The 13,163-nt window shown below is 43.8% G+C and overlaps 1 protein-coding gene across 1 annotated transcript in view; it reads right to left on the bottom strand.

Moving 5' to 3' along the window:
- EVL (Enah/Vasp-like) overlaps nt 1-11,944 on the bottom strand; it is a 135,133-nt gene extending 123,189 nt beyond the window's left edge. The window contains exon 1 of the mRNA XM_064486246.1: nt 11,891-11,944. Within this exon, the coding sequence (XP_064342316.1) occupies nt 11,891-11,895 (5 nt within the window). The 5' untranslated portion in view covers nt 11,896-11,944. The remainder of the gene's footprint in view (nt 1-11,890) is intronic.
- Between the last annotated feature and the right edge of the window lie 1,219 nt (nt 11,945-13,163).

Raw genomic sequence — 13,163 nt, 5'->3', positions numbered from 1 at the left:
CACGGGCTGAAAATCACCCTCAGGCAGCCCTGACTCAGCTCTCCTATGGCTTCAGACTGATTTTCGTTTTTAAGTTTTCACCTTTTCTTGTTTTAAGCAGGACTTTGGTCCAAACAACCTGATAAAACACTGCCAGAAGTAGAATCTCCCAATCCAGCAATACTTCACATGACCCTTGTTTAAAACTGAATCAGACGGCAACTTTCTAACACAAATCACTTATAATTTCATTCAAGTTTTTTCTAGTTGGTCTCTAATACTTCTGCAGTTTTGAAATTTGCGTTTACCCAGGGGACTAACCAAATCAGGGGATGAAGCAATTTGGAGTGTGGGAAAATAGAGGTTAGGCATTACTGTTGACTAACAGAAACCCATAAAGCCCTGATTAAAACAAAGCATTAATCAAAAGTAATGCCATCATGCACTATAATCTAAAATCAAACATGCTTTGCATCTCAAATTGGAGGTATGGCGCTCCCTTCAAAAAAGAAGACAGCTGGGAACTCCCAGGCTGGAGCCTGACACACAACGGATCCACAAGGAATCCCCTGTGCCCTTGCCTCCTTCTCCCCATCCCCGACCGGTCCCACAGAGAGGCGGGCTGACACCGAACGTAGGCTGAGATTTCAGGAGTCTAACTTTCCTACTGCGAAGTCTAAGGCTCCTTCCCGAGTTTTTGCTGCACTTTTTTTTTTTTTCTGCTGCGCTAGGGTCAAGGTCATAAAAATAGACAACACATGAATCAAGACAGCAAATACTCTTGCCTCCTTTTGCCTATAACTAAAGAGGAATAATGGGTGAAGCAGCATGGAAAAGAAAAAAAAAAAGACCAGAACCGGGAGACAAGAAATCTGAGCTTCATGTCCCTAACACCTCACTACCTGTGAGCCAGCAACAAGCGACCTCTGGAGTCTGGGTCTGTTTTCCCACCTGAGAAATGGGGCCCATGCACTATTCAACAAACATTTCTTGAGCACTTGTGGCCTTCCAAATAAACCAGTTCTTGACCTCAGGTCAGCAGTCTCACCTCTGGCCACATACTTAAATAACCTAGAGATTTTAAATAAAACAACAGCAACAGAACACCTTATTCCAGACTAATGGAATCTCTGAGGTAGGGCCCTGGCATTGGGAGGAGGGTGGGGAACACAGCCTTTTCAACTGTTTCTGGTGCCCAGTGAGGCTTAAAAACCACTGGACTTGGAGAATTTCTAGGTTTCTGAATCTAACTTTCTATGCTTTTACGAATGAGTATTTTTTACAGGTCAAAAACCTTCAAAGCAAACTGGTTTCTTGTGTAAAAACCTCCAAAGCAAACTTGTTTCTTGAGTAACTTGGAGGGAGGGTGACTGACAGTAGGGGGACGGTGCTAACAATCCTATCCTGGAAAGTCGCACTGCCTGTCAGTGACCTCCAGCCTCACTCATGCCTCCTTGGGTTCATATTCAAAAGCCACATATACCATGTCATAGCTGAGAATTCTCCCCAAGGGGCATAGAGATGCTTGAATTGTGCCATTCTGGTTTTGCTCCTTTGAGTTAAAGCACTATTTGGTCATTTGTGATTTTTGTCATATTTGTTTAACATGAGTGCTATTATATAATCTTAATCTTAAAAATCAACTCGCTAGAGCAATAAAAAAGTATTAGCCCTACTAAATATAAAAACACAGAGCCTCTCTAATCAACAGCAAGGTATTAGCACATGAATAAACACAGAGCAATGGAACATAATAGAAAAATCCAGAAACAGGTCAAATTAATTAAGTATGACAAAAGACAGAATCTCGTAACATGGGGAGAAAATGGAATTTTTAATAACTAGTATTCAGATAACTGAAAAATCAGATAAAATTGGATCCAGCTCTCAAACCATATATTTAATCCCAAATGGATCAAAGATTTAAATGTTTAAATGTTTGAAAAACAAAAAAGAAACTGTACAAGTACTAGAAAAAAAAATAGGTGAATTCAACCTGGGAACAAAGAAACATTCCATCTATGACTGGAAATCAAGATGCAGTGAGTAAAAAAAATTGTAAAAAAAAAAAAAAAAAAAAGACTACTCACAAAATCACGCGCATTAAGCACCTGCCCTGCATCATTTCAGCTCCACCTGCCTCACTTGCTTCTTATTCCAGCCACCCCTGAGGCAACCAGTTTTGCTCTAACCTGAGACCCATCCCTGCTCCGGGGGACCTGCTCCAGCAGGTGGGGGCTGCCATGGAAGCCCTCTCAGCACCCACACGTGAACACCACCAGGTACAGGGCAATTAATGCCCCAGCCGGGGCCAATCCTCTGCCAAATGAAGACAGTAGCTACGGGATATTCACTTCTCCCTTCCTCCCCCCACATATCCGTCCTTCACAATTGAGTAATGGATCAGCTGGCTCAGGCGTGGCCACAGCAAAGAATGATGAATGCATGAATGCAGCTCGTCCTCCTTCCAGGTTCTCACCTCCCCGCCCCTCACTCCCACTCCCAGAGGTGATGCTCCCCTGCAAACACAAGTGAGCCTTTGTCTCAGATAGAGTTTTCTGGGGAACCCAGTGAAAATACCACTAATTTGATGCACTAATTTTTTTTCTAATACAAAATAAAAATAATTATTTAATTATTAAAATTTAAAAAGCATTCATCAGAAGCATAACTCCTTCCTCCTTGAGCATGGGCCACGAACAGTGAGTGTCTTGAGAAGAAGACAGTATGAAAGGGGAATAAAAGAGTAACTGTACAGTGATGGGACCTGACACACACCACCTCAGCCAGGGGGTCAAGGTCCATGTCAGCATTCATAAATCATGCTGCAGTACTTCCCTCTAGAAATGTTACTTCCTCTCTGTGATCTTCCTGCCCGAAACTTATGACCCCAGTCTAACCATGAGAAAAGCATGACAGAAATTCTAATAGAAGGGCATCTTGCAACATACCTAATCAAGTACTCAAAACAGTCAAGATCATAAAGACATAAAGTCTGAAAAACTCTCACCACAGAGGAGCCTAAGGAGATATAACAACTAAATGTAATGTGGTATCTGGCATCGGACCCTGGGATAGAAGGACATTAACATTAGGTAAAATCAAGGCAACCTGAATAAGCCGTGCACTTCAGCTAATAACGCTGTATCAATATTAGCTCATTACGTGTAACAAATGCACCACGTAAGAGGAAACTGTACATGCGGGAGTATGGGAACTCTGTACTATCCGTTCACTCTTCCCATAAACCTAAAATTGTTCTAAAATATAAGTCCTATTAATAAAAAGAGAAAAGACTTATGAGAAGCATTCCTCTGTCCCCAGCCATGGGGCCTGGGATCTGCATTTTGGAAGGACATACGCGCGGTGATTCCTATGCACATTAAAATTTAAGAAACACAAGGGACACTGAGAGCTGCAGTGCACAATGTCCTCACAGAGAAATAACAGGGAAAAAGTCCATCCACACATCAATAAACAAACCCTTCTCCTGGCAGTGGCTTAAAAACACCAGGCTGAGGTACTGTCACCCTGGTAATTCATTAAGCAGCAATGAAACAGCTTTCATCCTGGACGCCAGCTCCGATCCATCTGGGGCTCCTGGAATGCTGTACATGGAAGGACCCGTGACAAGGTGGAATGAATGTCGTGATTTACTACCCAATTTAGGTACAAGTGGCAGCATCAATATTCATTAAGCCTCCACCAAGTGCCAGGCACAGGGATCCAACAGAGATTAAAACAGGCATAGTTCTTCATGGAGAACAGGAGGAAAAAGGTAAGTAATTACCAATTTACAGAAGAGGAAATGTGGGGTGCCACAGAGGCAAGTAAAGGGGAAGGGCCCTCAGCCGGGGTAGAGGTCAAGGATTGCCTGCCTGAGGAAGTGACATTTAAACTAAGACTTGAAGGCAAAGAACTTAGCAATGTGAAGAGGAAAATGAAGCAGCTGAACTCTGGTCAATTTGTGAGTTACTCCAACAGACCTTCTCTTCCTTAAGGATCCTCTGGGAGAGGGGGCAGAAGACAAGCTCAGAGCAATAGACGCAAGTCTACCGAGCGAGCCCAGAGTGGAGGGCAGCACCCAGGGGTTTATGGAAGGGGCCCAGGGCACATATGGCAAAGGGGAAGGGCTGGAGAAGGTGAGTAAGAGGCTTCCGAAACTAAGCTCTTGTAAGGTACCTTGTCCACTTTCTCTAGGACACTCAGCAAATGTGTCTTTAGAGCTCTCCGTCCTGCAGAAGGAGAGGGCACGTGGGCTCCCTCTGCCCTTTCTGCCTCGGCTCCCATGAATTGCACAGCTAACTGTGCTCAACTGCAGCAACTATTTCTCCATCTAGATTTTCTGGTACAGTTAAATCCTCTGCCCCAAAATAACACGCCTCCTGTTTTGACTTTATTTCAGTAGTTCTGTTTAGTGTCTTTTATAGAGAACGTCCCCGAATCAATTTTAGAACTTGAAGCATCAATAGCAACTGTGGTTTCTAAACCGAAAAAGTATCACAGATGGTAGATAAGTTCTACAGTGACTGACAAAAGGGAAGAATATTTGAAATCAGAATTGTCCCAGATTTTCCAGGGTTCACCTTTCTCACAGACACAACAAATTGAGGTGGGGGAGGTAGACAGCTAACCTTTACTGAACACTGTAAGCTAAGAACTGTTTATGTATTTTCATTGGATCCTCACAAAACCCTGTGAAGGCAGGAGAACTATCCTCATTCGTATCTGAGAAAAATGGAGGTTCATAAAGGTTAAGTCATTTGCTCAAAGTCACTCAGCTGGTAAGGAGTGAATCTGGGGCAGAATCCAGTTCTGTCCCACTCTAAAACCCAGGCTGCTTAGAATACAAGGGACAAAATGTGGCCTAACTCAGTACTTTTTTTTAAAGTTCATTCACATACCTACGTTAAGTCTAAACCAAGGAGTAGGTATCTTTCACACAGCCTTAAAGACAAAGACAAAATCCATCTCCATACACAGCCCTAATAGAGGACTCGGGAACACGGCTCCCCCTCCTGGTGAGCAGAGGAAACCACACCATTTACTTCTGATTCCCTTTTCAGTACTTTGCTTTTTTTGGGGTGGGGGAAACACCTCCAAATTAAGACTAGAAATAAAGTTCCTTTCATTAACTTTATCTCTTTCTTTCCTCTCTTTGATTAAAACTAACATTCTGATGATACGTATCAGTAGCCTTTGGTACCAGTAATAATACTATTTTGTTAACTTATCTTAAGGAAATAATCAAAGATGCACCCTAAGATTTTTGTGCACAGACATTATCATTGTGTTGTTTATAATGACGAAATCCTAAAAACAAGCTAACTGTCCCAAAATTGGGGTAGTGGTAAATAAGTTATGGTATATCATCTAAGAAAGTATTACTCAGCTATTTAAAATGTTTTCAAAGAATATTTAACCATGGGGAAAGGCATACATGTTGAATGTAAAATGTCCAACACAAACACACAGTACAATATCAATTTTGTGAAAATGTTACACTTACACATGAAAAAGATAACAGAACTTACACTCGTGTTTAACAGCAGGATCAGTGCTGATCTTTACCATCTTCCTTATCCCTTTCTAGGTTTTCAAATTCTCCACATTCAATACATACTACGTTTAAATCAGAAAAAATGGTATTTTTGTAAAAAGTAAGAGAAAATTGCCACTAGAAGTTATTTCTACAAAGTCTTCTCCTTTTAGGCTAGGAAAGAGAAGAGGCTATTTGCCAAGGGGGCCGCCATCCTTCTTCCCCACCCTGGCGACACCTGGGGGCGCGCTTCCCTGAGTTATCATCGAGTCCCGGGCGCGCTTATGATATTTATATAACAACTGAGTCATCCAGCTTATAGTCAGCTGCAAGGTTCAAACCTGGATAGTATATAGATTATGTGAAACAATGCTGGTTTCAATGATTTTCACGTAGCTTATTTATGTGCAATTATAAAACTAGGTTTAAATTTCTTACATTTATGCAACAAAACTACCAAACCAGCAAAATTCAAAATGACATTACTTTAATAAAAAGATGACGTTGCTTATATTAAAAAATCATCACCCACATATGGTAATGGCACTGCTCTAAAAACAGGCAGACAGAACAACAGAAGACAGCTGAAGATACAAACACACAAGCCCCACCGCGGGTCTCCCTAATGTGACTTCCAGAGACGTCTAGAGAAATGCTCCTCCGGCCCCCAGTCTGCAGCACTAAGTTCAGAAATGTACTTGGACTCGAATGCTTAAGCACGTGCAGGCTAACGGTGATAAGCAAAGGCTGTGCTTGTGGCTGGGTGTCTCACACGGTACCCTGCAATCATGCTGCATTCTGTGTAACTCCATGACTGATAAAGTGCCCTTGGCCCAGATGAGGTAGCTCCCTGGCACATAACCAGACCTGTGAGATGGTACACTGGCCATGCCTCACACACACAAGGCTGACCCTGCCGGGGGCAGGAAAGCTCTCTGAGGATTAGCAGTGATCCTTGCTCAGATGTCGGCAGCTGCAACCATGCACCCCTGGAAAGGGCTTAGGGATCCACATGTCTGCACTGCCATCCAACTTGGAAAACATTCCTGATATCGCTGCCATGTATCTGCTGCTACAATCAAGCATCTGATCAGCAATTTGGAAGAAAAATGTAATTTTGATCTTTACCTCATATTCTGGACAATTTGGAGAATGAATTTTTGTTTGAAATTTTATATATAAAACAGGAAACAATTCTTGTCAAACTTCTAGACAAACGCTCTCAAACATAAGAAATGGTGGAAAAATCACAAAGAAAATAATAATATAAAAATCTTAAACTTCTAGATATCAAGTCTTTAAAAGATAAAAGGCTGATAGGGAGAGAACATTCTCAACAGGTAAATGACTAAAGTATATAAACAGAAGTACACTGCACACTGTGTACGTGGGGGCCTTAGACAGTAGGGAAAGGATGCGGAAAGGGATCTAGCAAATGTCTGTAACTCTCTGGGGGACGTGGACTACGTGGGGCAGAAGAGGTTTGGGTCCTTCTGCCTCCTTAGCACCCAGTCCAGTAGCAGGCAACAGTAAGTCCTCAAAAATGATTTCTGAATGAAGATACAAGAATACATAAGGTCTGTTAGGAAAAGGGAAATAGTCTAGAAAATAAAGAAAAACTCAGGTACAGCTTTAATTATCCAAGTCATTTGATTCAACAGAATTTTTTTTGCTAAAACATGTGGACATGTGCCTCAAATATTCAGTTTATGTGTCAGAATGCATCTCCAGTCTTACGACTTTCTGAGACACTCCTTAAAAGGGCCAGTTTAGAGGCTACATTTCAGACCTTTTCCAGTAGGTTATATCTATGTACTCCCATGAGACTACATAGCAAAAACAAACAAATAAAATAATAATAATAATAATAATAATAATAATAATGTGTTATTTTCATTTAAGAAATTCAGGATTGAACAAAAAGGAAAGTATTTTTCACAGATGAGCCATATTGTTTATAAATATCCAGATCACATGAGCTGACAACAGAGGTAGTGAACAGATCCCCCAACTCATTTGGGTCTGTGTGTAGTCTATACACATATAGATGTTTAACCATAAACAGTCTGCAACAGAAAACCATGTTAAACTCTTAGCATTTTAAAAAATTTATCTAAAGAATAAAAAATGACTCATTTTAGGAAAACCATTTAAAAACTTTCATTTCTACATCCATGCCTTTGTATCTGATCAAAAAATGGGACCTGAGAATGCTAGTATGCTATTATTGATCAAAAAATGAAATGTTCTATTCAAGTGTACCAGGTAAAGGGTACTTTTTATCAAATAAACAAGTCAGGAAATCAAGACAGGAGAAGGAAACGAATATGAAGAGAGGAAAGCACCTGCTTCCAAAATCCTGTGCTTTACAGTAACGATCTGCCGTTTTGTTCAGTTAACTACATATTAAGAGGAGGTAAAGATTTATTCTTTTTTTTTTTTTATTATTATTTTAATGGAGGTACTGGTGACTGAATCCAGGACCTCCTGCATGTTGGGAAGGCTCTCTACAACTGAGCCAAACTGTCCCCTATTCTTAAAATTATCTTGATTCTAAGAGCATTTCACAAATTGAGATGATCTAATATAGTCATGACATAACAGAAGAAAACAGGTGTCATTATTCTCCACAGCTTCTGTAACCTGGCATTTTAAGTCCCCTCCAGAACTGAATACTGGCTCAAAATGCCCTAACGTGCATACATCAGGGACTTTTACTTATAGTAAATGTGAACTAAGTATACAGAACAATCCTCCAGCTGAAAAGAACTAGAAAAGCAAGGGAAAAAATATAATAGATATCTGCTTGGAGGATGAAGGGACGTCAGAGGCTCAGGGAGGTGAATTCAGTATTTGGGGCTACTTTCCCCCCAAAAAGAGCTGAGGGTGTCTGCCAGCTCTGAAGGGAGTACTAAAAGCTTGGCGTTGGTTTGGGGAGTAAAGGTGCTGGTGAAGAGCTGAACGCTAGCATTAATGGTGAACAGGAAAGACTGGCTCCCACAAGGACCACAGCTCAGTTCAGAAACATCCCAACCCCTGAGACTGCAAATGACTCCACATTGAAACGTCTCATTTGTCCAACAAAGGCAAATGTGAATTACCTCTGGAAGAGAAAAATGTCATCTTAGGCCTCAAAGTTATTTCTAGAAACAATTTTGCAAACATAACGTCCAGCACACAGTTAAAAAATAAAAGCAACTAGGCACATAAAGAGACAAGACAATATAAGTGAAAACCGAGAGAAACAGACATTGGAAATGACTCATAAATACTGACATATTTGAACAAACTTTAAGATAATTATACATACCAGATTTCAAGAGATGAAAAACAAGATTGATAATTTTGGCAGAAAGCTAGAAACTATAAAAAGAGCACCAAATGGAAATAAAAAATATGTAATAACTGAAATTAAAAATTCAGTTGACAGGAAAGATAAGTGAGGGCCTGTCCAAAATGAAGGACAAAGAGACAAACAGAAGACACAGAAGGAAGGTTAAGAGACATAGAAGATACAATGAAATAGCCTAACAGGCCTAATTGTAGTCCCAGAGAGAGAGCTGAAGAAGAGTGGGACAAGAGCGATGACTGAAGTACTAACGCCTGTGACACACAGAACTACTGACAGACGTGAAGCCAAAGACTCAAGAAGCCCCAAGCACCTGAATTACAAGTTAAAAACAAAAAATCCTTACTAGGAACAGCACAGAAAAGTTGCTGAAAAGACAAAGGAAACATCTAAAAAGCAGCCAGATTCTAACTGGAAAAGTCACATGCACCCCAATGCTCCTAGCAGCACTATATACAATAGCCAAGACATGGAAGCAACCTGAGTGTCCACTGACAGATGACTGGACAAAGAAGTTGTGGTATACTTATACAATGGGATACTACTCAACCATAAAAAAAGAATAAAATAATGCCATTTACAGCAACATGGATGGACCTGGAGATTGTCATTCTAAGTGAAGTAAGTCAGAAAGAGAAATAAAAATATCATATGATATCACTCATAAGTAGAATCTAAAAAAAAAGAAAAAAAGAAAAAACGGGACACTAATGAACTCATCTACAAAACAGAAACAGACTCACAGACATAGTTAACAATCTAATGGTTACTGGGGGAAAAGGGGTAGGAAGGGATAAATTTGGGAGTTTGAGATTTTCAAAAGTTAACCACTATATATAAAAATAGATAAAAAATTTCTTCTGTATAGCACAGGGAACTACATTCAATATCTTGTAACAACCTTAAACAAAAAAATATGAAAATGAATATATGTATGTATATGCATGACTGGGACACTATGCTGTACACCAGAAACTGACACACTGAACACCAGAAAGTGATACATTATAACTGACTGTACTTCAATAAAAAATTTTTTTAAAAAAAGGACAACAGACAAGTGACTTAACAGAAACAATCTAAGTCAGAGATAATGAGGTATCTTTAAAGTGCTAATAGAAAACAATGGTAAACGAAGAATTCTGTAACTACGGGAAAGACCCTTCAAAATGGAGGAAAATGTTCCAAAATTAGATGTATTAATGGTTTCATAACTCTGTGAAAATACTAAAAACTGCCAAACCGTATACTTTAAATGGGTACTTTATTGTGCATGTGATTATATCTCAATAAACCTTTTCCTAAAAGAAGGATAAATAATGACATTTGCAAACAAATACTCTAAGAATTTGATACTAGCAGACCTGCACCAGGAATTCTTAAGAAGGAAAGAAATGACTCCAAATGGAACACTGGAAGATGACAAAGATGGCACTGCTGGGCTAAGGGGAAAGGCGACCTTTTTGGTAAACGGTGCTGTAAAAGTGGTTCGGCTAAAAAAGAAATTTGACCCCTTTTCTACCAGTTACACCGGTCAATTCCAAGCGGGCTGTAGATCTTAAATTCGAAAGGTAAAATAGTAAACTTTCTGTAAGATTTTAAAGGAAACTATCTTCTTGACTTTGGAACAGAACTACAAATTAGGAAGAAAAAAGACACGTAAACCTCAAAAGAAAACACTTTTGTGGCGGAGGGTATAGCTCCGTGGTAGAGTGTGTGCTTAGCATGCACGAGGTCCTGGGTTCAATCCTCAGTACCTCCACTAAATTAAATAAATAAATAAACCTAATTGCCACCCCCCACAAAAAAGGAAACACTTTTGAACAGGCGCTTCATAAAAGAGGATACCAAACAAACATGAAAAGATGTTCAACCTCATTAGTCAGCAAGAAACTGCAATTCAAAGCCACAATGGGATATCACTGTACACTCACCAGGATGGCTAAAATTTAAAACTGACAATACCAAGTGCTGACAAGGATATGGAGCACAAGAACTATCATACACTTGCTGGTAGGAGTGTAAATTGGTATAAACACTTTGGAAACTTGGTATTATCTCCTAAAGTTGAAGATATGGACATCTTTTGACCTAGAATTCCACTGCTCGGTATATAACTCACAGAAGTGAATACACCAGGAAACATATAAGAATATTCTTAACAGCATTATTATTAGTCAAAACCTAGAAACAATTCTGATGTCTACCAATAGTGGAACAGCTAAATTGTGGCATTTCATACAATGGAATACTATAGATTAATAAAAACAAACAGCAACAGAATGGATGAATTTCAGAAACATCTTGAGTGAAAAAAGCTGAACACAAAAGAACATATATTGCATTAATATTTCACTTATACAAAGGTAACAAAACAGGCAGAGCGAAACTGTATACACTAGTTTTCATGGAATGTATGTTTAGAAGGTAGAATCACACAGACAAAAGGCAAATAAGTCCTTATCCCCCAAAATTCAGGATTGGGTTACCTCCGGAGAGAGAATTCTGAGCTCCCGGGTGTTGGCAATGTTTTTTTCTCGAACTGGTAACCACCAGTCCCCCTGGCTGGGTGATAAACCAACGAGTGGTAGGTGCAGTGTGGGTCCTGCGCTCTCCCGGTGTGCCAGAAGAAAGGAAACAGGGACGAGGAAAAGGCAATAGAGAGGGGCAAGCAGATCCAGGTGGACGGAAACTACCACTTTACAAATAAGCTCTGGGCGCCGGCACAGGGAGGCTTCGCCAAGGGTAGACAGCCCGGGGGAAGCAGGCCGGAGGGCCCCGGGCCGGGGCGCGGCCACACCTGCACGCCGGTGTGGGCCTCCCCACCCCCGCCCCCAGCCCCCTCCGAGCGCCTCCCGCCAGTGCAATGGCCGGCACCGCCCGCTCCTCCCCGAAGGCCGCCCACCCCGACCCCCCCAGACCTTCCCGCCGTTCCCGACGCCCCCACGACTCTCCCGAAGCCCTCCCGCGCTCCGGACACCCCCCGCCCCGGCCTCCCCTCGCCAGGCGCTCGCCCGACTCACCTCATTGTCGCTGCCGGGGCGGGCGCGCGGGGCCGGGGGCGCGGCGCGGGGCGCGGGGCGTTAGCGGGGGAGCCAGCCCCGGGCGCGGCGGCTCCGCGTCTCGCTGGGCTGCGGGGGGCAGCGGGGGCTCATCTTCTCCGGGCGGGCGTCCGGGCCGCTAGCTGCGGGGAAGGGCGGCGGCGGCGGCGCCTGACAGCTGGGCCCCGGCCCCTGCCATCTTGGCGGGCGCGTGCCCGGGCCGCCGTGTGCGCGCGCCGCCGGGGGAGGGGAGAAGAGAGGAGGGGGCGGGGGCGCGCGCCGCCCGGGCCCCGAGGGTCGGAAGGAGCGCGCGCCCGCCCGAGACTCGGGGCGCGGCCCCCGGGCGGGCGCAGGCGGCTCCGAGTCCGCCGAGGGAGAGGCGGGAGGGCGCGCGCGGGCGAAGTCAGCCCGCGAGCCGAGACTGAAGGTGCGTCCCTTCGTCTGCTGAGGGGAGAGCGCGCGCGGCGGCCCAAGCCCGACACAAAAGGCGCGGGGCCCCACAGCCCGCGCCTGCAGGAGAGGGAGCCGGGAGCTGCGATGGGCGGGGCGGAGCCTCGGGGGGAGGGTCGTGAGGGCCGAGCCGAGCCGCGAGGGGTGGGGCTTCGAAGGAAAGGTGATCGGAGATGGGCGGGGCGGAGCTTCGGGGGACAGGGCGGGTGGGTCTGAGAGGGGCGGGGCCGTGGAGGAGGGCAGGGCCCAAAAGGGGCGGGGCGCCGGCCTGGCACGTGCAGTGCTGCGCCCCCTCCCCGCGCCGGGTACCCCCAAGTATCCGCAAAAGCCTCTGTGAGATTTGGCTGGAGGTGTTACCCCTACCGCACCCTGCCTTGGGCTGCGCCTGCTCCGACGCAGTGGTCAGCCCGGATCCCAGGGGTATCGAGGTCACCGACGACAAACACCCTCTCCTTGTAAATAAAGGGCCAAGGCTGGGACAGGGAGTCACAGCTTTGGGGCAATATCAACACCTGAAGGACCTTCCAGTCCAAAAAAAGCCCCACCTGGCCCCCCCAAACCACAGCTTGTGAAAAATCACATCGACTGCCCTAGGTCGTCCAGATTTTCTCTGGTTGATAAATCCCCACCCTTCCTAAAGGTTAGCCATCCTCATTGCTGGCTGGAAACCCTAAGCCCTCGCTTCCCATAGCTAGGCAGACACAGTCCCTTATGCTTTCTCAGTATTGCCTCTGAAGCTCCCATTCCCAATTATCACAGCAACAGGGAAAGCATATTTACCTTTTAAAAATTGCCTCTGAGCAAG

The sequence above is a fragment of the Camelus dromedarius genome, chromosome 5, assembly GCF_036321535.1.
Source record: "Camelus dromedarius isolate mCamDro1 chromosome 5, mCamDro1.pat, whole genome shotgun sequence".
In the NCBI taxonomy this organism is placed as follows: domain Eukaryota; kingdom Metazoa; phylum Chordata; class Mammalia; order Artiodactyla; family Camelidae; genus Camelus; species Camelus dromedarius.
The sequence above is the reverse complement of the archived record's forward strand: the minus strand, read 5'-3'. Positions and strand labels throughout refer to the sequence as shown.